At 44.0% G+C, this 25189-nt stretch overlaps 1 protein-coding gene across 2 annotated transcripts in view; it reads right to left on the bottom strand.

The window, feature by feature from the left end:
* MYOF (myoferlin) overlaps nucleotides 1-25189 on the bottom strand; it is a 161840-nt gene that overhangs the window by 87072 nt on the left and 49579 nt on the right. For both annotated transcript variants that reach the window (XM_057530485.1, XM_057530486.1), the window contains exons 6-12: nucleotides 16286-16452; nucleotides 15520-15648; nucleotides 5214-5276; nucleotides 5078-5128; nucleotides 3507-3537; nucleotides 2915-3030; nucleotides 2135-2261 (exon numbers count right to left, since the gene is read on the bottom strand). In XM_057530485.1, coding sequence (XP_057386468.1) covers nucleotides 2135-2261; nucleotides 2915-3030; nucleotides 3507-3537; nucleotides 5078-5128; nucleotides 5214-5276; nucleotides 15520-15648; nucleotides 16286-16452 — 684 coding nt within the window. The remainder of the gene's footprint in view (nucleotides 1-2134; nucleotides 2262-2914; nucleotides 3031-3506; nucleotides 3538-5077; nucleotides 5129-5213; nucleotides 5277-15519; nucleotides 15649-16285; nucleotides 16453-25189) is intronic.

The raw sequence follows: 25189 nt of genomic DNA, 5'->3' as shown, positions 1-25189 counted from the left end.
CTGTACAGAAAAACAGTTGCAACAAGAATCATTCTCAAAAGTGGCAAGTACCAGTGGCACTGGATTGCAGAAATCCTTTTTGTCTTAGTTGAGAGAAAGAGGAAATCAACAGGAGCGCCTTGAAAAAGAAATCAATAAATTATTATGTTGAGAATCAATCATTTATTGAGGAAAACAGTAGAATAAAGAAAGTCCATCCAAGTGGGGTAAGAGGCAATTCAAAAACTCAGGCCTAGTTTCAATTTGGAAAAGGTTCCTTAGGTCAGCATATAGGCCTCATCTGACTTTTTCTGAGAAATTCAAGGAAATTTGGCATAATCATAAATATTATGTTTAATCAACTACAAACAGCAGGCCTCTGTTTTAACAAACTTAAAAGTGAACAGAGTAGGCCCAAGTAGGCCATATAATGTGAGGTTTAATTTAGTCATTTCATTTAAGATATTTCTGAGGGAAAGATGGTCTGGGGAGGCAGTACAGGGTGTTAAACAAGGTGGGGCGGGGGGGGGCGGTGGTTCCCCAGTAAAGTAGCAAAACCTGAAGTGCTCCATGGCCTGTACAGTGGGTGCTGCCTCCTGGGGACTGGGAGAGGGGTCCTACGTCCCAGGGCCCAGCAGGAAGCAGACAGGCCAGGTTAGGCAGAGAGGATGCTTGGTCCTCAGCAAGGACAGAGGAGTAATTGGACTAGCCTCTGTGAATAGAATCACTCTAAGCAATTTTTTTAAAGTATTTATTTATTTATTTATGGCTGTGTTGGGTCTTCGTTTCTGTGCGAGGGCTTTCTCTAGTTGTGGCAAGCGAAGGCCACTCTTCATCGCGGTGCGCGGGCCTCTCACTATCCCGGCCTCTCTTGTTGCGGAGCACAGGCTCCAGATGCGCAGGCTCAGTAATTGTGGCTCACAGGCCTAGCTGCTCCGTGGCATGTGGGATCTTCCCAGACCAGGGCTCGAACCCATGTCCCCTGCACTGGCAGGCAGATTCTCAACCACTGCGCCACCAGGTAAGCCCCTAAGCAGTTCTCTTAAATGCATCCAATCTCTTAATATAATAGTGGCAGACTTCTAGTTATTGGCACTTAACCACCTTTTGCTCAGCCATTTTTAATAATCAGATAGCAAACACATTTATTTGTTTATAAAATTTCAGTTTCATTTGGGATGAAAGGAGTTGGCAGTGCTGACTGCTGACCTCTGTTTGGTATTCTCTAGAATAAGGGGAAGATGGGGAACCCTGGAGAGAAAAGGGATGGAGATGAATGGGCCAGAGTCTCCATAATGGCCATGGGTCATGACCAATAGGCTGCCCCATGAACCTGCTTGGGTAGCTTTCAGTAGGACCAAAATGAATGAAAATAACTCCATGAAGGCCTTTAAAAAGAAAGACAGGGACTTCCCTGGTGGCACAGTGGTTAAGAATCTGCCTGCTCAGGTGCTTTATGACCACTTAGAGGGGTGGGATAGGGAGGGAGATGCAAGAGGGAGGAGATATGGGGATATATGTATATGTATAGCTGATTCACTTTGTTATAAAGCAGAAACTAACACCCCATTGTAAAGCAATTATACTCCAATAAAGATGTTAAAAAAAAAAAGAATCCACCTGCTAATGCAGGGGACACAGATTCGATCCCTGGTCCAGGAAGATCCCACATGCTGCAGAGCAACTAAGCCCATGCGCCACACTACTGAGCCTGCGCTCTAGAGCCCGTGAGCCACAACTACTGAGCCCACGCACTGCAACTACTGAGCCCACGCGCCTAGAGCCCGAGCTCCGCAACAAGAGAAGCCACCGCAATGAGAAGCCCACGCACCACAACGAAGAGTAGCCCCCACTCACCGCAACTAGAGAAAGCCCACACGCAGCAATGAAGACCCAACACAGCCAAAAATATATAAAATTAAAAAAAAAAAAGAATGGAGGCCTACTGTAGTCAGGAAGTTATTACCCTAAACTACTGCTAAGAAAGGCAATTAGCATATGCTTCAGTTAATGTCTCCTTCAAAAAAATCTTTAAAAAAAAAAGAAGAAGAAAGACATACAGCAGGAGCATCGATCACTATTCTAAGTATGATTTTAACACATCTAATCACGCAGATAACTGACAATCCTGGGGCAGGATTAAATCGATACGTACTCTGGGGGATGTCCTCCGCTCGGTAGATCTTCAGCAGGAAGGTCACCCATCGGAGGGCGATGCCAGCAGGGAGTAACAAGTTACTCTCCACGTCATCACTGTCATTACCACGATCTTGTATCTCAGGCTAGTGGGGACACAAGATGACAAATTATACACACAGGAAAGCAGAACTTGAAGAAGCCAAATTGGTGCTTATAAAATAAAACCAATCAGAACTGTTTTCATTAGGATTTCCTGTGTTTTGGGCTTAAGAGTTCAGCACCAATTCAACTTCAAAACTGCTCTACAAGATCAATGCTCATGTTTCTTTGATCAATACACTACAAGAAAATAATGTGTCCTTTTGTAATCTTCTGAGCACTAAATAGTAGAGAAAGAGAGAAAGAGAGAGAGCTCCTGAAGTTCTTCTAATTTCTTTCTGGCCACTGGCTTGCTGCCCAGTTTTCTAGAATAACAACTGTCCCCTTAGGTAGCGATGCCTGATTGTGCAAGGGACCCATGCTCTGTAGATGCAGTGATGCAGGGAAGTCTTAAAAACACACGTATCTTTACTGAATGAAAAACCCACTCATAGACACCAGGAGGAGCCTAAGTGAGCTGGAATAATAATTCTGTCATGAAGAAAAGAACAACTTCTGGAAAATTGGAGGAACTGGAGGGTTGGAGTTACTGATTGAAAGCTATGCTCCATTTCACAACTACTGGTGCCCACTGGCTTAACTCCTAGTCCTCTTTTTTCGTGAAAAAAATGTAGAGGGTAGAGAATTTGGGGCTCACGGGAGGCTCATCTCCAGTTCCCAGGACAAACATGCTGACTTTCATGTAGCCTTTAGCACCCGAGCTGGTATCTTCAGGGTCATTGAGGAGAAGCCATTTTCTCATGACAGCGTGACCTAAAATAAAGAAGGCGTAAAAGGACAGGGATACTCTAAAGAGAAGCTGACAGGTCTGTGATTTCATCTGTGGTAAGATAAACAAGCATGTCCTCCAATGTGTCTTCATGACATGCCAAATTCCCCAGCCGAGACTCTATATTAATGTCCTCTGCTTTGCCCTAACTCCCCACCCACGTCCTGCCCTAGTGTGACTTAAACAAGACTCTAAGCTCTATTCACTGGTTTTATAAGTTGATTTTGATAAGGTTAAAATACCCTCAACAAAAGAGAGAAATTATCTATTTGTTACTATTTGGATGATTACCACTAAAAAAAAAAAACAAAAGCCATCCATGCTAAACTGCTACTACCATAATTCCCACTAAGTATCCTTTCCTCTTCTCAATCAAGAAAAACATTTTTTTGATTCTCCTTGATCCCTCAAATTTTCTAGATTCCCAGAGTCTTCAAGTTCATGGGAGAACATTACTTACCAGGTTCATCATAAATGAATCCGACATCAATCTGGGAAAAAATAATTTAAAGTAGTTCAAACAGATTTTAAAATCAGTTTTGTCACTTCTAGAAACCATCGTTATTATTACACTTAAAAATAAGGCTTTTGACTAGACAAATTTCTTTGAGATCCAACATTTCCATCTTACCCTCTCTGTATACCCAATGCCTGGCCTGATGTGTGACACACAGAAGGCTCTCAATCCATCATTTTGAATGAAGGAGCTAGTCTTAGAGCTGGAAGAGACATGGTGGCCAATGTGTCCTGGTTTGCTTGAGACTTTTCCAGCAGCACAGAAAGTCTCACATTCTGTGGAACCTCTCAGTCTCAGGCAAACCTGGACTTTGGTCACCCTATGGGAAGTCACCTATCCAGTACTCCTCCTCCTTTTTCTCCAACTAATTAATGCTAATGCTAATACTAATATACCCACTGATTGGGCACTTCAGTATGCCAAGTGCTGTGCTAGGTGCTTTATATATCTTATCTCACCTAGTGTTCACAATGACCCCATTTTACAGATGAAGAAACTAAGGATCACAGAGGTTGACATGTGGCTAGTTGGTGGCAGACAGTGTATGAACACAGGTCTGCCAGACCCAGATCATCTTCTAGGACTTCTAATGACTGGGAGCTCCTTCCTTCAAGAAGCAGCCCAGGGCTTCCCTGGTGGTGCAGTGGTTAAGAATCCGCCTGCCAATGCAGGGGACACGGGTTCGAGCCCTGGTCCGGGAAGACCCTACATGCCGCGGAGCAACTAAGCCTGTGCGCCACAACTACTGAGCCTGCGCTCTAGAGCCAGAGAGCCACAACTACTGAGCCCATGCGCTTAGAGCCCGTCCTCTGCAACAAGAGAAGCCACCGCAATAAGAAGACCGTGTACCGCAATGAAGAGTAGCCCCTGCTTGCCGCAACTAGAGAAAGCCTGTGCACAGCAACAAAGACCCAATGCAGCCAAAAATAAATAAATAAAATAAATTAAAATAAATTAAAAAAAAAAAAAAGCAGCAGCCCATTCCACGTAGAATTGCTGAGAAGGCACCAACCAAGTCTTTGTCATTAACTGCAGTGTGAGTTACTTGGAAAAGCATCTTGATTCTCTTCCCTGGTTTGGCTTGCCTTTCATACTCCAGATTTACAGTAATTGGCTTTGTAGATAGAGCTCTGGGCCACTGGCAAGTGGAGCTGGGTAATGGGCTTCTTGCCACGGTCAAGCACCCTTCCCTTTGTAGCAGTGCACTGGCTTCCATCCACAGCAGGAACTCTGTGAAGGGCCCTGGTGTGCCAGTTTCTGGGCATCTTACTTTAGGACACTGGTAAGTGCTGTACTTTGGAAGTTGACTAGACCCAGGTCAGAGGACACTCAACTGGCTTCTAGCGCCCAGGGCATTCATGTCCAGCCTTCAACATCACAGCATCAATGCCTTACACATAACCTTAAGATGTCACCAAGATGGGCATCCTGAGACCTGGCCAGGAATCAGATTCCTCATTATGAAAGTGCCCATCTTTGATGTAAGTTGAATAAAACAGACAGTTGACACCCACCTTAAATTCCCCCATCAGACAATCTGCCCGCAGAGAATGGGAATTATAAACCTGGAAGAAAGGAGAGCAGTGAAAAGATTGTTGGCTTCATCTGGCAGTTAGTGAGCGCTACCCTCCTACTCCGTGGCCCCCTTACCCGAATGCTGATGACCTCATCCATCAATTCAGAAGGAGTCAGGTGGATATTGTAGAAAAATAACTGTCAAAACAAGAGAGAAAAATGTTTGAATGTCAGCAGGGGTAGTCTAAGGTTTAGTGGGATCTGATGCTACAATTTGGAGGGGAGCCTTCTTAAAAAACTACAAGACACAACCCCAAATTAGGTGTGACCACGTAAACCCACTGAAGGACCTTGGAAAAGGCCCTCAGGTTAAGTGTCATGAACTTCAACTTAAACTCTGCATGTCAGGAAAAGGAAAAAAAGTTAAGTAACAACTGTAGTTTTTTGTTTTTTGTTTTTTAATAGTAGTAATTTATTGACACTTACCATATGCCAAGCACTGGTAAGCACTTTATTATTATTTATTTATTTATTTATTTTTGGCTGTGTTGGGTCTTCATTTCTGTGCGAGGGTTTTCTCCAGTTGCGGGGAGCGGCGGCCACTCTTCATCGTGGTGCACGGGCCTCTCACTGTCGCGGCCTCTCTTGTTGCGGAGCACAGGCTCCAGACGCACAGGCTCAGTAGTTGTGGCTCACGGGCCGAGTTGCTCCGTGGCATGTGGGATCTTCCCAGACCAGGGCTCAAACCCGTGTCCCCTGCACTGTCAGGCAGATTCTCAACCACTGCGCCACCAGGGAAGCCCTGTAGTGTTTTTTTAACTAAATAAAATTGTTCATTTGGGACCAGATATCTAGTAGCTAACTAAAGACCTAAGGCAGGCACTTCCTGGTGGCACAGTGGTTAAGAATCCGCCTGCCAATGTAGGGGACACGGGTTCGAGCCCTGGTCCAGGAAGATCCCACATGCCATGGAGCAGCTAAGCCCGAGCGCCACAACTACTGAGCCTGTGCTCTAGAGCCCACGAGCCACAACTACTGAGCCCATGTGCCACAGCTCTTGAAGCCCGTGCCCCGCGAGCCCGTGCCCCACAACAAGAGAAGCCACCGCAATGAAGAGTAGCCCCCGGGGAGAGGACTGGGGCTGGCAGCGTGAACACAGCCTGAAGGGGTTAGCGCACCACAGCTAGCCGGGAGGGAGTCCGGGGAAAAAGTCTGCAGCTGCCGAAGAGGCAAGAGACTTTTTCTTGCCTCTTTGTTTCGCGGCGGGCAAGGAGAGGGGATTCAGAGCGCCGCCTAAACGAACTCCAGAGAAGGGCGCGAGCCGCGGCTATCAGCGCGGATCCCACAGCAACAGGGGCGCAGAGGGAAAATCGGAGAGACTCCCGCACAGAGGCTCGGCGCCGAGCGGCGCTCACCAGCCCGAGAGGCTTGTCTGCTCCCCCGCCGGGGCGGGCAGGGCTGGGAGCTGAGGCTCGGGCTGCGGTCGGATCGCAGGGAGAGGACTGGGGCTGGCGGCGTGAACACAGCCTGAAGGGGTTGGCGCACCACAGCTAGCCGGGAGGGAGACCGGGAAAAGGTCTGCAGCTACCGAAGAGGCAAGAGACTTTTTCTTGCCTCTTTGTTTCGCTGCGCGCAAGGAGAGGGGATTCAGAGCGCCGCCTAAACGAACTCCAGAGAAGGGCGCAAGCCACGGCGATCAGCGCGGACCCCAGAGACGGGCGTGAGACGCTGGGGCTGCTGCTGCCGCCTCCAAAAAGCCTGTGTGTGGGCACAGGTCGCTCTCCGCGCCTCCCCTCCCGGGAGCCTGTGCAGCCCGCCACTGCCAGGGTCCCAGGATCCGGGGACAACATCCCCGGGAGAACGCACTGCGCGCCTCGAGCTGGTGCAACGTCACGCCGGCCTCGGCCGCCGCAGGCTCGCCCCGCCTCCTCCGTACCGCTCCCTCCCCGCGGCCTGGGTGAGCCAGAGCCCCCGAAGCAGCTGCTCCTTTAACCCCGTCCTGTCTGGGCGGGGAACAGACGCCCTCAGGCGACCTACACGCAGAGGCGGGGCCAAATCCAAAGCTGAACCCCAGGAGCTGTGCGAACAGGGAAGAGAAGGGGAAATCTCTCCCAGCAGCCTCAGAAGCAGCGGATTAAAGCTCCACAAACAACTTGATGTGCCTGCATCTGCTGAATACCTGAATAGACAACGAATCATCCCAAATTCAGGAGGTGGACTTTGGGAGCAGGAGATATTAATTTTTCCCCTTTTCCTTTTTTTTGTGAGTGTATATGTATATGCTTCTGGGTGAGATTTTGTCTGTATAGCTTTGCTTTACAATAGCTTTATTTTACTTCACTATATTATAGCCTCTTTCTTTCTTTCTTTCTTTCTATTTTTTCTCCCTTTTACTCTGAGCCGTGTGGACGAAAGGCTCTTGGTGCTCCAGCCAGGCATCAGGGCCGTGCCTCTGAGGTGGGAGAGCCAACTTCAGAACACTGGTCCACAAGAGACCTCCCAGCTCCACGTAATACCAAACGGCAAAAATCTCCCAGAGATCTCCATCTCAACATCAAGACCCAGCTTCACTCAACGACCAGCAAGCTACAGTGCTGGACACCCTATGCCAAACAACTAGCTAGACAGGAACACAACCCCATCCATTGGCAGAGAGGCTGCCTAAAATCATAATAAGGCCACAGACACCACAAAATACACCACCAGACGTGGACGTGCCCACCAGAAAGACAAGATCTAGCCTCATCCACCAGAACTCAGGCACTAGTTCCCTCCGCCAGGAAGCCTACACAACCCACTGAACCAACCTTAGCCGCTGGGGACAGATACCCAAAACAACGGGAACTACGAACCTGCAGCCTGTGAAAAGGAGACCCCAAACACAGTAAGATAGGCAAAATGAGACGACAGAAAAACACACAGCAGATGAAGGAGCAGGCTCAAAACACACTGGACTTAACAAATGAAGAGGAAATAGGTAGTCTACCTGAAAAAGAATTCAGAATAATGATAGTAAGGATGATCCAAAATCTTGGAAATAGAATAGACAAAATGCAAGAAACATTTAACAAGGATGTAGAAGAACTAAAGAGGAACCAAGCAATGATGAAAAACACAATAAATGAAATTAAAAATACTCTAGATGGGATCAATAGTAGAATAACTGAGGCAGAAGAAAGGATAAGTGACCTGGAAGATAAAATGGTGGAAATAACTACTACAGAGCAGGATAAAGAAAAAAGAATGAAAAGAACTGAGGACAGTCTCAGGGACCTCTGGGACAACATTAAACGTGCCAACATTCGAATTATAGGGGTACCAGAAGAAGAAGAGAAAAAGAAAGGGACTGAGAAAATTTTTGAAGAGATTATAGTTGAAAACTTCCCTAATATGGCAAAGGAAATAGTTAATCAAGTCCTGGAAGCACAGAGAGTCCCATACAGGATAAACCCAAGGAGGAACACGCCAAGACACATATTAATCAAACTGTCAAAAATTAAATATAAGGAAAGCATATTAAAGGCAGCAAGGAAAAAAAAACAAATAACACACAAGGGAATCCCCATAAGGTTAACATCTGATCTCTCAGCAGAAACTCTGCAAGCCAGAAGGGAGTGGCAGGATATACTTAAAGTCATGAAGGAGAAAAACCTACAACCAAGATTACTCTACCCAGCAAGGATCTCATTCAGATTCGATGGAGAAATTAAAACCTTTACAGACAAGCAAAAGCTGAGAGAGTTCAGCACCACCAAACCAGCTTTACAACAAATGCTAAAGGAAATTCTCTAGGCAAGAAACACAAGAGAAGGAAAACACCTACAATAACAAACCCAATACATTTAAGAAAATGGGAATAGGAACATACATATCGATAATTACCTTCAATGTAAATGGATTAAATGCTCCCACCAAAAGACACAGGCTGGCTGAATGGATACAAAAACAAGACCCATATATATGCTGTCTACAAGAGACCCACTTCAGACCTAGGGACACATACAGACTGAAAGTGAGGGGATGGAAAAAGATATTCCATGCAAATGGAAATCAAAAGAAAGCTGGAGTAGCAATTCTCATATCAGACAAAATAGACTTTAAAATAAAGACTATTACAAGAGACAAAGAAGGACACTATATAATGATCAAGGGATCGATCCAAGAGGAAGGTATAACAATTGTAAATATTTATGCACCCAACATAGGAGCACCTCAATACATAAGGCAAATACTAACAGCCATGAAAGGGGAAATTGACAGCAACACAATCATAGTAGGGGACTTTAACACCCCACTTTCACCAATGGACAGATCATCCAAAATGAAAATAAATAAGGAAACACAAGCTTTAAATGATACATTAAACAATATGGCCTTAATTGATATTTATAGGACATTCCACCCAAAAACAACAGAATACACATTTTTCTCAAGTGCTCATGGAACATTCTCCAGGATAGATCATATCTTGGGTCACAAATCAAGCCTTGGTAAATTTAAGAAAATTGAAATCGTATCAAGTATCTTTTCCGACCACAACGCTATGAGACTAGATATCAATTACAGGAAAAGATCTGTAAAAAATACAAACACATGGAGGCTACACAATACATTACTTAATAACGAAGTGATTACTGAAGAAATCAAAGGGGAAATCAAAAAATACCTAGAAACAAATGACAATGGAGACACGACGACCCAAAACCTATGGGACACAGCAAAAGCAGTGCTAAGAGGGAAGTTTATAGCAATACAAGCCTACCTCAAGAAACAGGAAACATCTCGAATAAACAACCTAACCTTGCACCTAAAGCAATTAGAGAAAGAAGAACAAAAAAACCCCAAAGCCAGCAGAAGGAAAGAAATTATAAAGATCAGGTCAGAAATAAATGAAAAAGAAATGAAGGAAACAATAGCAAAAATCAATGAAACTAAAAGCTGGTTCTTTGAGAAGATAAACAAAATTGATAAACCATTAGCCAGACTCATCAAGAGAAAAAGGGAGAAGACTCAGATCAATAGAATTAGAAATGAAAAAGGAGAAGTAACCACTGACACTGCAGAAATACAAAAGATCATGAGAGATTACTACAAGCAACTATATGCCAATAAAATGGACAACCTGGAAGAAATGGACAGATTCTTAGAAATGCACAAACTGCCGAGACTGAACCAGGAAGAAATAGAAAATATGAACAGACCAATCACAAGCACTGAAATTGAAACTGTGATTAAAAACCTTCCAACAAACAAAAGCCCAGGACCAGATGGCTTCACAGGCGAATTCTATCAAACATTTAGAGAAGAGCTAACACCTATCCTTCTCAAACTCTTCCAAAATATTGCAGAGGGAGGAACACTCCCAAACTCATTCTACGAGGCCACCATCACCCTGATACCAAAACCAGACAAAGATGTCACAAAGAAAGAAAACTACAGGCCAATATCACTGATGAACATAGATGCAAAAATCCTCAACAAAATACTAGCAAACAGAATCCAACAGCACATTAAAAGGATCATACACCATGATCAAGTGGGGTTTATCCCAGGAATGCAAGGATTCTTCAATATACGCAAATCAATCAATGTGATACACCATATTAACAAATTGAAGGAGAAAAACCATATGATCATCTCAATAGATGCAGAGAAAGCTTTTGACAAAATTCAACACCCATTTATGATAAAAGCCCTGCAGAAAGTAGGCATAGAGGGAACTTTCCTCAACATAATAAAGGCCATATATGACAAACCCACAGCCAACATTGTCCTCAATGGTGAAAAACTGAAACCATTTCCACTAAGATCAGGAACAAGACAAGGTTGCCCACTCTCACCACTATTATTCAACATAGTTCTGGAAGTCCTAGCCACAGTAATCAGAGAAGACAAAGAAATAAAAGGAATCCAAATCGGAAAAGAAGAAGTAAAGCTGTCACTATTTGCAGATGACATGATACTATACATAGAGAATCCTAAAGATGCTACCAGAAAACTCCTAGAGCTAATCAATGAATTTGGTAAAGTAGCAGGATACAAAATTAATGCACAGAAATCTCTTGCATTTCTATACACTAATGACGAAAAATCTGAAAGTGAAATTAAGAAAACACTCCCATTTACCATTGCAACAAAAAGAATAAAATATCTAGGAATAAACCTACCTAAGGAGACAAAAGACCTGTATGCAGAAAATTATAAGACACTGATGAAAGAAATTAAAGATGATACAAATAGATGGAGAGATATACCATGTTCCTGGATTGGAAGAATCAACATTGTGAAAATGTCTCTACTACCCAAAGCAATCTACAGATTCAATGCAATCCCTATCAAACTACCACTGGCATTTTTCACAGAACTAGAACAAAAAATTTCACAATTTGTATGGAAACACAAAAGACCCCGAATAGCCAAAGCAATCTTGAGAACGAAAAATGGAGCTGGGGGAATCAGGCTCCCTGACTTCAGACTATATTACAAAGCTTCAGTAATCAAGACAGTTTGGTATTGGCACAAAAACAGAAATATAGATCAATGGAACAGGATAGAAAGCCCAGAGATAAACCCACACACATATGGTCAACTTATCTTTGATAAAGGAGGCAAGCATATACAGTGGAGAAAAGACAGCCTCTTCAATAAGTGGTGCTGGGAAAATTGGACAGGAACATGTAAAAGTATGAAATTAGAACACTCCCTGACACCATGCACAAAAATAAACTCAAAATGGATTAAAGACCTAAGTGTAAGGGCAGACACTATCAAACTCTTAGAGGAAAACATAGGCAGAACACTCTATGACATACATCACAGCAAGATTCTTTTTGACCCAGCTCCCAGAGAAATGGAAATAAGTACACAAATAAACAAATGGGACCTAATGAAACTGAAAAGCTTTTGCACAGCAAAGGAAACCATAAACAAGACCAAAAGACAACCCTCAGAATGGGAGAAAATATTTGCAAATGAAGCAACTGACAAAGGATTAATCTCCAAGATTTACAAGCAGCTCATGCAGCTCAATAACAAAAAAACGAACAACCCAATCCAAAAATGGGCAGAAGATCTAAATAGACATTTCTCCAAAGAAGATATACAGATGGCCTACAGACACATGAAAGAATGCTCAACATCATTAATCATTAGAGAAATGCAAATCAAAACTACAATGAGATATCATCTCACACCGGTCAGAATGGCCATCATCAAAAAATCTAGAAACAATAAATGCTGGAGAGGGTGTGGAGGAAAGGGAACACTCTTGCACTGTTGGTGGGAATGTAAATTGATACAGCCACTATGGAGAACAGTATGGAGGTTCCTTAAAAAACTACAAATAGAACTACCATACGACCCAGCAATCCCACTACTGGGCATATACCCTGAGAAAACCATAGGTCAAAAAGAGTCATGTACCAAAATGTTCATTGCAGCTCTATTTACAATAGCCAGGACATGGAAGCAACCTAAATGTCCATCGACAGATGAATGGATAAAGAAGATGTGGCACATATATACAATGGAATATTACTCAGCCATAAAAAGAAATGAAATGGAGGTATTTGTAATGAGGTGGATGGAGTTAGAGTCTGTCATACAGAGTGAAGTAAGTCAGAAGGAGAAAAACAAATACAGTATGCTAACACATATATATGGAATCTAAGGGAAAAAAAAAAAAAAAAAAAAGGCCATGAAGAACCTAGTGGCAAGACGGGAATAAAGACACAGACCTACTAGAGAATGGACTTGAGGATATGGGGAGGGGGTGGGGTGAGATGTGACAGGGTAAGAGAGTGTCATGGACATATATACACTACCAAATGTAAAATAGATAGCTAGTGGGAAGCAGCCGCATAGCACAGGGAGATCAGCTCGGTGCTTTGTGACCACCTAGAGGGGTGGGATGGGGAGGGTGGGAGGGAGGGAGATGCAAGAGGGAAGAGAAATGGGAACATATTGTATATGTATAACAGATTCACTTTGTTATAAAGCAGATGCTAACACACTATTGTAAGGCAATTATACTTCAATAAAGATGTTTGAAAAAAAAAAAAAAAAAAAGAGTAGCCCCCGCTTGCCGCAACTAGAGAAAGCCTGAGCAGCAACAAAGACCCAACGCAGACAAAAACATTAATTAATTAATTAATTAAGGAAAAAAAAAAAAAACCCCAGAGATCTAAGGTTATTTCATGTGCTTAAGGCTTGCATGTCTGGAAAGTTGAGGTTAATTCTCTTCCATTTTTAGCACTATTGTTTCTATCCAGTGACTCTAATTTTGTTCTAACAAAACACCTTTAAAGCCAACTCTGCCCATTAGATAATGTTAGGGCCTCAGTAGAGTCGGTACAGACCACATTTTAACTCATTGTTACAGTTAAGTTTAAGGTTGATTCCTGGGAAATGAAAATTGGGTATCAAAAAGTTGTACCATAAAGCCAAAGTTTATGTGCCGATAAACTTTCGTCCTAAGAGAGAAAGACTGAGCATTTACTTAAACTGAGACTTGTTTCTACTTTTTACTTAGAAATATTTCAAATTCACAGAAAAAAATGAAAATGGTAAATAAACACCACCTTTCACCTATGTTCACCAATTGTCATCATTTTGGGACACTAGCTTTTGGCTTTGTCACTTTTTTTTTTTAACTGAACTATCTGGAAGAAGGTTCTAGATAACATAACACTTCACTCCTTAAAAATACATTTGCATGCATCTCCTAAGAGCAAGGATATCTTTTCATAAAACCATAATATAATTATCACACCCAAGAAATTTAACATGTAACATAGTCAGCTTTCAAATTTCTACAGTTTTCCTGAAAAAAGTTCTTTTTAGCTTTTTTTTAATCTAGAATAAAATAAATAAGTAAGTAAATAAATAAATAATTCTAGGATTCACTCAAGGGTCTTACATTGTATGTGGTTGTTGTATCTTTTTAGTTTCCTTTTATCTAGAACAATACTCCTGGCTTATTTTCATTGTTTGTTTATTTCTATCAAGACCAGCTGCTTTGCAGAATATCTCACAATCTGGATTTTTGTCAATTTTTCCTCATTGTTAGATTCAAGTTGACCATTGGACAAGAAATAACACAGATGATGCTGATTACTTACATTATATCACATCAGGACACACATGTCCATTTGTCCCATTATTGGTGGGACCAAGTTTAATCACTTGGTTAAGAATATGTGTGTAAACTAGGGATTTTTTAGTAAAATGCTTTTATTGATTTATGAATTGGTCTGAGAATCAGTTATTCGATTCTTCCCTTTTACCAAGAGATCTAATCTCAAAAGAATTCATTAAATGGAAAATTCTGAGCTGGAGATTCCTGCAGAATGAGGTTGAGTAAATATTTGTCCTGCATTATAAACACTTGGATGGGTCCTACGCTCTAGGCATCAAGTCGTCCCATATCTCATCCTCCCTGCAATCTTGTCTTGTCCTCCAACGTGACTCTCTCCCAGCCTTTCCCGAAGTCCACTTCCAGTGCCCCATCTCCATATGCACCCACCTCTGTGTTAGCTTTGACACTACTTAGCTGCCTGCTGTTGCCTGCAATTCATCTAAGAAGTTAGAGGTGAGAATAAGATGGGGCCTTTGAAAAGCTGGGGTCCAGGTTGAACAAAGGGAAAGAAACAGGAGCACCACACGGAAGAAACCAGTTCCGTTTGTGAATAGAAGTCAGAAAAAAAGCAATGCCGGAGCCAGGGCTGGGATTACAAGCTGTAGGGAACTAAGAGGAACTGTGGTACCAAAGGCCTGGCCTCAGAGATCAGAGCATGAGACCCAAGGAACCTCAGAAATGCATCTCCTCAGCAGAGTAAGGCTGGACTCTGAAAAATTCCCCAAACTTATCATTTCTCTTCACAGTCCTAAATGTGGAGTTTTGTGGCATTGAAGACAACTGTCAAGGTATTCAGTATTTTTGAGGAGTGTTGCAGAAGAGGTCAACAGAACAGGCTATAACCTCAGTATGGAGGAAAAAAACCCTTTTTGCTCATAATTGCTTTTTTTAACCTATATTATTTTTATAGTCAAGTAGGTTTTGACACCTTTGACAATCGGGTTACTTAGTTACATGGAGTCACCCCTCAGAGATATCTACTAATTAAAAAGAGCAAAGGCAGGTGTAAGTCCTTTGTGTGCTCCATCATAAGGGTCGCGAGGACCCATTAGAAAGGGCTCCCTCCAGAAGTTGTTGCAAAACCACCAGAAAGACACTGGTAGCTCTGAGAACCAGCGACGAAGCAGGCCACTTGACTTCAAGACCCAGTGGTTCTTAGCGCAGAACGTTTAACGCCGGAACTTTGTACTGTGTGCGCACATGTGTTCCCCTCCCACAGGGAACTGGAGAGAGGTGGGTGGAAGCCGGGAAGGTGCATATAAATAAAACAGACTCACAGAGCAGGACATGCATTCACCCGTTTACCTCATCAAAAAACGGATTGTTCCCTCGCTTGATTCTTGTTCGGTGGGTCTGGCCACAGATGTGGACTTTGACCACAGGCCTGATGTTGTTGCCACTTAACTGCCGGCCCTCGATCACCCAGACACGGATCTGCAAGCACAGGAGGGGAGTCGTCACTGAGCCTTTCCCAGCACGGCATGTAAGAGAATCCTCAGGTGTGGCCTCAGCTCGTTCACCTGTCAGGACCGCTGAAACCAGGCCAGCGCAGCTTTGCAATGTCCTGTGCTTGCGGACTGGGAGTAGCCACCTGCGCTCATTCTCATGATGGGAACTGGGGTTGGGCTGCAAAAACCGAGATCAGTAGTGGGGTTGCAATAGTCCAGAGCTGGCCCAGGAAAGCACAGGACACGACGGAGGCTGCTGCTCAGACCCCAGCCTCCTACTTGGTCTTCCTGAGCCCTGAGAGGTACCAACTCACTCCATGGCTGTCTCCCAAGGAAGTAGCCAGAGCTGTGAAAAACACAATACCTGTGACTCTATTCTTTGATTAGCTCTTTCCTACCACCGAAGGGGATTTTATTTCTCTGAAGAGCCTCATGTGGATTGACTACATCTACTGCTGCTTGCAGAAGAAAGATGGGGAGCTCTTCTTATCGGGTTTGTGCCCTGACATCTCTTTTTATTAGTTGAGCCACTGCCCACAGGCAGAAGCTCTTCCAGCAACACCACAATTATCAGAAGCTGGACAACACAGGGTTGCAAATACGGCCCCTCGGACTGTTCCTACCTGGAAGTCCTGTGGCTTGTTGGACAGCATCCACCGGCTGCTCTTGCCTTTTGTGAGCCTCCGGGCAAGGTGAGCTTCCGACACCATCCGTCCCGGCCCCCTGGGCCCTGGGACCCTGACCGTACTGTCCAACCCGTCCTCATCACTGCCATCCTCCTCCTCTTCTCCTAAAACACCAAAAAGGGATCAGTCAGAGACGGCCCTCCCCCTGCATGCATCTGAACACTCTGGTTTCCTGGACCCAAGAGGGTTTTCCGTGTTCCTGAGGCAGCAGGTGAAGGAGACACTTCTTGGTGACACCGACTTGGGATGAGTTGTGACTCAGATACAGCTTCTTTAGGAAAATGCGTTCACGTGCATCAGAGCACTCATTCAGGCTGTCTTCAAGGTGACAGGGAGAATGTCAGAGGCCATGAGGAGAGCGAGGAGATGGTGCAAATGGACCCAGCCAGAAATCACTCAGTTCTGACCTGGGAACCCTGCCTGAGGTCAGGGGCCTTCCTGCAGTAGGACGGCAAGGTGGGGAAATGCCAGGGAAAATTGAAGCCTTGCAGGGGATACTTCAACTCCACCCTTCCCACTACAGATCTTTTCTCTAGATCTTTACTCATGAGGTTTTGTACTGTCTCCTTTCTGCCTGAGCCTCCTGATTCTCAAATGCCCTCTCCACCCTCATGGCAGATGAGAAACTCACCCCCAGTTTCTTGCCATGCAGACCAAGCTGGCCATCATGCTCTCCCTTCGTCCTCCTGGTCTGTCACTTCCATACACATCTGTCCCCCAGCTTCCCTTCACACTCAGGGGGAAAATGTGTTTCAAGGGAACCCCCTCCCCATGCCTGAGATCCCACTTCCTGCTGATTCTTTGGGGACCCCTTAAATGTCCCCCCTTTCAAGTACCTCCAGTGGCTCCTTCCCCATAGGGACCGCCCCTCTGCCTTCAGATATACACAGATCTTTCTCTCCTAAAATAACAAAAATCAACTCTGCCTTCTATATCTCCCCTTTTTATTATTCACAAACTCTTTAAAACTCAGTGACAAACTTCAGTTATTTTTTTCTTAATAGACAAAAAGTTTGAACTCCTGGTAATCTGTACAATATAATTTAAGAGAGCCTAGAAGACCAACGAACTACCTTGTCTAAAAAATACCAGCATTTGCACTCCCTACCTTTGGATCTTGAACCTCCTTCTTTACAACGCAAAATCACAAAGGAGACAATTTCAATATGGAATCATGTGCCAGTCACTCACATCATAGTATGAATTAGTTCCATCAAATCGCCATGTAGCATGGCTCTTAAAGCTTGGGCTTTGGAGTCATGCTGTTTGGGTTGGAATCCCAGTTTTGAGCTATGTGAGTCTGAGTAAGTCTCTTAATTTCTGTTTCAGTCTCCTCATTTGTAAAATGGGGGAAATAATAGTATTTACCACTAGGTTACTGTAAAAATACAATTAATCTATATGCAAAGCCTTTAATACCATGCCTGGCACAAAGCACAACCCAACAAATTAATCTTTTCTTTCTTTTTCTTCTTTTTTTTAGTTTTGTTGAGAAGTCAGTTTTGTTGGAGCACTTCCTAGCGAGCAGTTAAGGGGCGGGGGGGGGGGGGCAGTGAGTGAGCAGCACAGGGGACAGGGCATAGAGTAAGAAAGGGGCAACCACAAGGAAGTAAAAGGTCCCCCCAATGTACTGCCTCAGAGTTTAGTCCAGGAGGAACCTTCCTCCTCACCACCCCTCCATTCATTCTCGTCCCATCTAAGCCTGGCACCTGCTCTGCAAAGGTCAACCGTGGACCTCTTCTTGCTAAGCTCAGGGGCCTTTTCTGAATCTTCATGCTCCACCTTCCATGGCATTGGACACTAGGGCCCACGCATACTTCTCTGAATTGTGCAGCTCTCCTGCTGGCACTCTAAATATTGTCAGGGCCTTTCGAGGCCCCCCTCTTTGTCTCCAGTTCATCGAGTGTGCGTTCCCACTCTGTTCCCCAGCCCTCTGCTCCTCTGACCCAACGTTCTCTGGAACCACACTTCAGTCTTTCAAGGAGTCACAGACCCGCAGAATTTAGACTAGAAGGGACCTTAAAGATCCTCATCCAACCTGCCCCTCACCCCATTTTATAGGTAGAAAAACTGAGGTCCAGAAAGCTGAAGCAACTTGTTAGGTTATTAGGAGCTGAGCTAAAACCAAGACCACATCTTTGCCCTCCCTCACTGGTTTAAGACTGGATCTAGAACCAGGCTGCAGGTGAAGGTGATGCTGTGCTCCTAGTTCCTCAACATCTTTGTCAGGACACCAGGAAACCCCAAAGAAGCCACAGGTGGAGAACAGCTACCTCTGCGTGATAATCTGGGCCTCCTCTTCCCTATTCTTTAAGAGGCTTCAAAAGAAGGGTTTGCCTGGGGCCCGGATCCGAGCTCTCAGAATGTGCTTCCTCTTCTCCACCAGGTGGGCTCCTCACCTCCCTCAAGTTCCAGATGAAATACTGTCTTGGTCTGTCCCCACCACCCCCACCGGATAGAGTGAGTCCCCCCTCTCGTGTCTACCACACATTGTTCTATCCAGTCCTCACCAGTCTTGCACCTGTTATTAACCTGTGCACCTCCCCACTACCTCCACTCTTCAGAAGCTGAGGGCTTGCCCTTTTCTTCTTTGTACCTGCCCTGTGCCTGGCACGCACCCTTCTAGTACATAGCAGGGGCTTGATGAATGTGGAATGAGGAAACAAACGAACGAGGACATCCTGACCCCTGCTTGAACCTTCTCGAGTTCTCCAGCAGTTTGGCAAAGCTCCCACAGGGCTCGCGGGAGAGGGCACCCAGATGCCAGGGGGCGCTCCTCCCAACCCTGGCACCAGCCTCAGGGAAGCACGGACAGTCAGGCTCCCCTGTGCAAACCTGTTCCAGACTGGGCAATAGCTGGGCCACGTGGCTTTAAGTCTCCTCCAACAACTAACATGAACTTTCTTGGACCACCTTGGGCCCAAGTGAGATTTCCTCCCTGCTGTGGACTGTTCCACTTGGGGTTGGTGGTTGTTTATGGCAAAAGAAGGGGTAAATCATAGCCCTTTGTGGTGCTGGACTCTGAACAAATCCTCTTTAAGCTCTTGATGGATGTTCCAGAAACAGACTGCAGGTAACAAAGAGCCAATTTCTTCTGGAAACCTTCTGCTAGTCAGACTTTAGGCTGAAGGGATGGATCAGAGGGAAACCACACCAAGTCATGTCTACCACCCGCATCTCTACGTAGCAGCAAAAGGCTGTTTGAGCAGGAAATAGCCCCTTTATGTGGCAGGAAGCTGCACAGAATCAAACAATGCTAACACCCTCAGTGTTCCACAAAGAATGACCGGGGCCCTTAGGGCACTGCTGAACACACCCTTCTGCACAAGTTGTGAAATTACCCAACATTAGCCACTGAACTGGCATGCCCCGCCCCGTATTGAGACCCAGGCATGCCCTGGAACGCAGCCAAGAGGATCTACAAAGTATGAGTGTTTCATGACCACAGAAGGCAACAGTAAGTTAGGAACTGCTGACTGAATAGGAAGTTGCTGGTTGTATTTGCTTCCTAGGGATGTTGTAACAAAGTAGCACAAACTGGGTGACTTAAAACAACGAAAATTTATTCTCTGACAGTTCCAAAACCCAGAATTCCAAAATCAAGATGTTGGCAGGGCCATGCTCCCTTAGAAGCCTCTAGAGAAAAAGACTTCCTTGCCTCTTAGTAGCTGCTGGCTCCTGGCAATCCTTGGTGTTCCTTGGCTCATGGCTGCATCGCTCTAACCTCTGCTTCTGTTGTCACATGGCCTTCTCCCCTGTGTGTCTGTGGGTTCTCACCTATTCTCATAAGGACACCGGTCACTGGATTTAGAGCCTGCCCTAATCCAGTATGACCTCATTTAACAGATTACATCTGCAAAGACCCTATTCCCAAAAAAGTTCACATTCTGAGTTTCTGTGTAGACAGGACTCCAGTGGCCATCTTTTGTATCTTTCCAGTTTGTTCTTTCTATGACTCCAGTCCACAGTGTGCAGTCACACAGGCTGCCCCAATCTGTGGACCACATCACATCCCCTGCCCCCCACTTCCTTCATGTCCTTTTCTCCTAACCTGTTAGATTCTGGGATCTAACACTGCAATCGCTCCTCTAAGTGCCTCTCAATCCCTCCCTTCCCCCTCACTTCATCGTACTCACCTGGTTCATTTGACTCTCCACTTACTACACTCATTCACAAAGGTAACTGAACTTGAACACACGCCTTACTGACTAGTGTCACTTTAATTGCATGATCTCAAACCTTCAGTGGACTCACAGGATTGCCCAGCTATCCTACCATGTTTCCAAAATACCTATGTCCAAGTTCTCCTAAATCCTGGTTTGAAATGGCCATTGATAAGCCAACAAGGTCGAATCCCTTCACCTCTCTGAACTCCCACCTGTTTTGCTCCTTGAAAGCTTCCAACATTCTATCCTTCTCACCATCAGCTAATGACCTTCCTTCTTATTTCACAGAGAAAATAGGCAATCAGGGTGGCCAGGACTACCCTAGCCAGCAGGCTTCTTTAACCAAACACTTCCCATGCCTCTCATCTTTTCCACCTAAGCACTAATTGGGCCACTATCCCACCTAATCCTCTTCCATTCCTTGATGGAGACGCCTTTCTTTATGAATATTTTTGCTTTTTTTTTTTTGTCAGTATTTACTATTTCCCCACAGCAACCCTGTTCTTCCAGAGTCCTAGAATGCCAATCTCTGCCTGTGATATTAATTTTGCTTCTCATGACGAGGTCTTGTTAAATGGTCGTACTGGTTAAGGCAGAATTTAATTACCTTGGGCCAAAGGTCATTGCAAAATCAGGACAGAAGGCTGGTATGGTATCATCAGTGTAAGTTAAAAAGTACGAAGCAGAACACGAGAGAGTAAGTTTCTAAGCATGAAAATATTTTGGAGATAATATGCTGATTTAGCTGGAATGTTGAATAATAACTTTGCTGGGTTTCTAACATGCTAGAAGTTATATAAATAAATATCTGCATTCAACCATAAGCAATTCATTACCTTTCACTCTGATTTTTGGGTAAATGGCACTATATGGGCCCTAAGAATCTTCTGGAACGGTTCCAATCCATTGACCAAAGCAAAGGTACCATAAAAGTGCCTGTAACCAAACAGTGATGCAAACACAGGCTGGCAGGGAAATTCTGGCAGCATCTACCTTTGATTGATGGAAGCTGTGAGCCAAGCTAGGAAATGCTGCCCAAAGAGCTCTGCCTGGATCAGGACAAGATAATGTTAACCAGGTAAAATGCTCAACTCCGTGGCTTCTCAAAGTGAGCTCCATAATCAGCCTTCATCAGGATCTCCTGGAAGTTCCTGTTAACCATACGGATTGGGGGGTTCCCCTTCAGATCAGCTAAATTAGACCCTCTGGAGATAGATGCTGGAAATCTGCACATTTAAAGATTTCCCCCGATGATTTTACTAAGTCTCTAAAATTTAGGAACCACTTGTTTATTATCATCACTTTGACTTTCCTAAATATCCTGGGGGGGGAAAAAAATGGCCTAATACAATCAGTTTGCTGGACAAAGCCAATTAGAGACCTAATCGTGGAAGCAGTGCCTGCAATGATGTTCTAGCACATTGATCATGTTCCAGGGCAACTCTGAACAAGACAGTCCCTTGTTCAGAAAACTTCCCATGGATCCTCAAGGTCTGTTCATCGAGGACAAATGTCTCAGTCTGGCACTCCCGGCCCTCAGGAACATGCTTCCCTTTTATTACTCCTCTCAATGAATCAGTCACTTTGGCCTATACACTAGTGTTCACCAAAATGCCCCTCTTGAACAAAAACTTAAACCGTATCTATGGCTCATCTATCATTCACTCATTCATTCATTCAATTAATCAACCATGCATTTACTGGACAACTGTGGTTTTCCAAGTGCTGTACTAGGCGGTAAGGATACACAGTTGAAATACACAGCTGAAAAAGCACTTTCTCTAAGAATTTGTTTCCCACATAATAATTAGCTTAGTCTTCCCTTGAGGAATTTATTAGATTCAGCTCTGACCTATAGTTATTCATGTTTATATCTTACCTTTCTACTGAAACACAAGCTCCTGGGGGCAAACAATACCTTTCTCACCTCTGTATGCTCCACAGACAGGTATCAGTAAATGTTTTCTGAACCAGATTGAATTTAACTTCAAGCAAAGTGACTCTGGTGTTCGTGGAATGAAATGAATTTGAAGTGGCCATCTCTGGCTATGAATGTTTTTTGGTTTTTTTCTTTTTTTTTTTTTTTTTGCACTTCTAGCATTGAACAATGCATACTTTTAACAGATTGTTCTTCAAAAATAGATGTGAGATTTTAAAACTAGTTTATTCTGGCCACAGGGATGTAGGCTCCAGTCAAGCTAAATGACATCTGGCAAATCAAGTCGGCAAAGTAACAGGTTTTCAGAAGGTCAAGCTGGTGGTCTGAGTCAGCCCACCCCTCTGTCATGGGAAAAGTCTCGGAGGCAGGCAATGAAAAGCAGACCTTTTGACACCACACATTTTCAGTTAAGCCACCTACGCCCCAGGCTCTTCAACCTTTGTCATTTTGAAATAAAAGCTTCAGGAAAGCATTCCTTAAAAGTGAACCCCTTAGATACAAACCAAAGACCTGATCCATGAAAGCAATCATTGATAAGCTGGGCTTCATTAAAATTAAAAACTTCTGCTCTGTGAAATACAATATCAAGAGAATTAGAAAACGAGCCAAGAAGTGGAGGAAACATTTGCAAAAGACACATGTGATAAAGGACTGTTATCCAAAATATACAAACAACTCTTAATCTTAAAACTCAACAATAGGGACTTCCCTGGTGGTGCAGTGGTTAAGAATCCACCTGCCAATGCAGGGGACACGGGTTCGAGCCCTGGTCTGGGAAGATCCCACATGCCGCAGAGCAACTAAGCCCGTGTGCCACAACTACCAAGCCTGCACTATAGAGCCCAAGAGCCACAATTACTGAGCCTGCGTACCACAACTACTGAAGCCCATGCACCTAGAGCCCGTGCTCCGCAACAAGAGAAGCCACCGCAAATGAGAAGCCTGCACACCGCAATGAAGAGTAGCCCCCACTTGCCACAACTAGAGAAAGCCCGCACACAGCAACCAAGACCCAACGCAGCTAAAAAATAAGTTAATTTTTTTAAAAAATTAACAATAAGAAAACAAACAACCTGTAAAAAATGGGCCAAAGACCTTAACAGAAACCTCACCAAAGATATGCAGTTAGCAAATAAGCATATGAAAAGATGTTCCACATCATATGCCATCAGGAAAATGCAAATTAAAACAATGAGATACCACTACACAGCTATTAGAACGGTCAAAATCCAGAACACTGACAACACCAAATGCTGGTGCAACAGGAACTCTCATCCATTGCTGGTGGGAATGTAAACTGGTACAGCCACTTCAGAAGGCAGTTTGGTGGTTTCTTACAAACTACACATAATCTTACCCTATCACCCAGTAATCATGCTCCTTGGCATTTATCCAAAGGAGTTAAAAACTTAGGTCCAGGGCTTCCCTGGTGGCGCAGTGGTTGAGAATCTGCCTGCCAATGCAGGGCACACGGGTTCGAGCCCTGGTCTGGGAAGATCCCACATGCCGCGGAGCAACTGGGCCCATGAGCCACAGCTACTGAGCCTGCGCGTCTGGAGCCTGTGCTCCGCAACAAGAGAGGCCGCGATAGCGAGAGGCCCGCGCACCGTGATGAAGAGTGGCCCCCGCTTGCCACAACTAGAGAAAGCCCTCGCACAGAAACGAAGACCCAACACAGCCAAAAATTAATTAATTAATTAATTAAAAAAAAAAAGATCTAATGCCAAGAATAACATAATCTAATAGTAACTGAATATTCATAATCTATTCCCCCGATTCTTCTAAAAAAAAAAAAAACTTAGGTCCACACAAAAACCTGCACATGGATACTTATAGCAGCTTTACTCATAATTGCCAAACTTGGAAGCAACCAAGATATCCTTCAGTAGGTGAATGGATAAATAAACTGTGGTACTTCCAGACAATGGAGTATCATACAGCACTAAAAAAAAAAGAAGAGCTATCAAGTCATGAAAAGACATGGAGGATCCTTAAATGCACATTACTAAGTAAAAGAAGCCAATCTGAAAAGACTGCATACTGTATAATTCCAACTCTGTGATGTTCTGGAAAAGGCAAAACTATGGAGACAATAAAAAGTTCAGTGGTTACCAAAGGTTGGGGGGGTGTGTGGGGAGAAGACAAATATGCAGAGCACAGATGATTTTTAGGGCACTTAAAATATTCTGTATGATATTATGATGATAGATATATACCATTATACATTTGTCCACACCTACAGAACGTAAAACACCAAACGTGAACTCTGAGGTAAATGATGGACTTTGGGTGATTATGATGCGTCGATGCAGGTTCATCCTTTGTAAAAAAATGCACCATTCTGGTGAGTGACATTGATAATAGGGAAGGCTATGCATACGTGGGGGCAGAGGGCATTCGGGAAATCTCTGTATATTCTTCTCAATTTTGTGGTAAACCTAAAACTTCTCTTAAAAAAAGAGTCTTAAAAAAACAAAAAACAAAAAACTACGAACCTCTAAGTATTCAATTCCCGTGATCTGTGGTCATAATTAGTTTCTTCAACTTGCAGAGGTGAATTTTCCTGAAAATCTTCACTTTTGTGTTCTATCATTAACATTTCAAATTTCTTCTTTGCAGATCCCACTACGTGGATGGTAATCTTTAAAATCAATATCAGTAGTGGTGAATAGTGGATATCGTAGGTTGGGACTACGAGAGATTTGTATGTTCTTGTGTCTTATATTCCCTGTGATG

This window comes from Balaenoptera acutorostrata, chromosome 16 (genome assembly GCF_949987535.1).
Source record: "Balaenoptera acutorostrata chromosome 16, mBalAcu1.1, whole genome shotgun sequence".
Taxonomy (NCBI): Eukaryota; Metazoa; Chordata; class Mammalia; order Artiodactyla; family Balaenopteridae; genus Balaenoptera; species Balaenoptera acutorostrata.
This window is presented reverse-complemented; position numbering and strand designations above follow the sequence as displayed.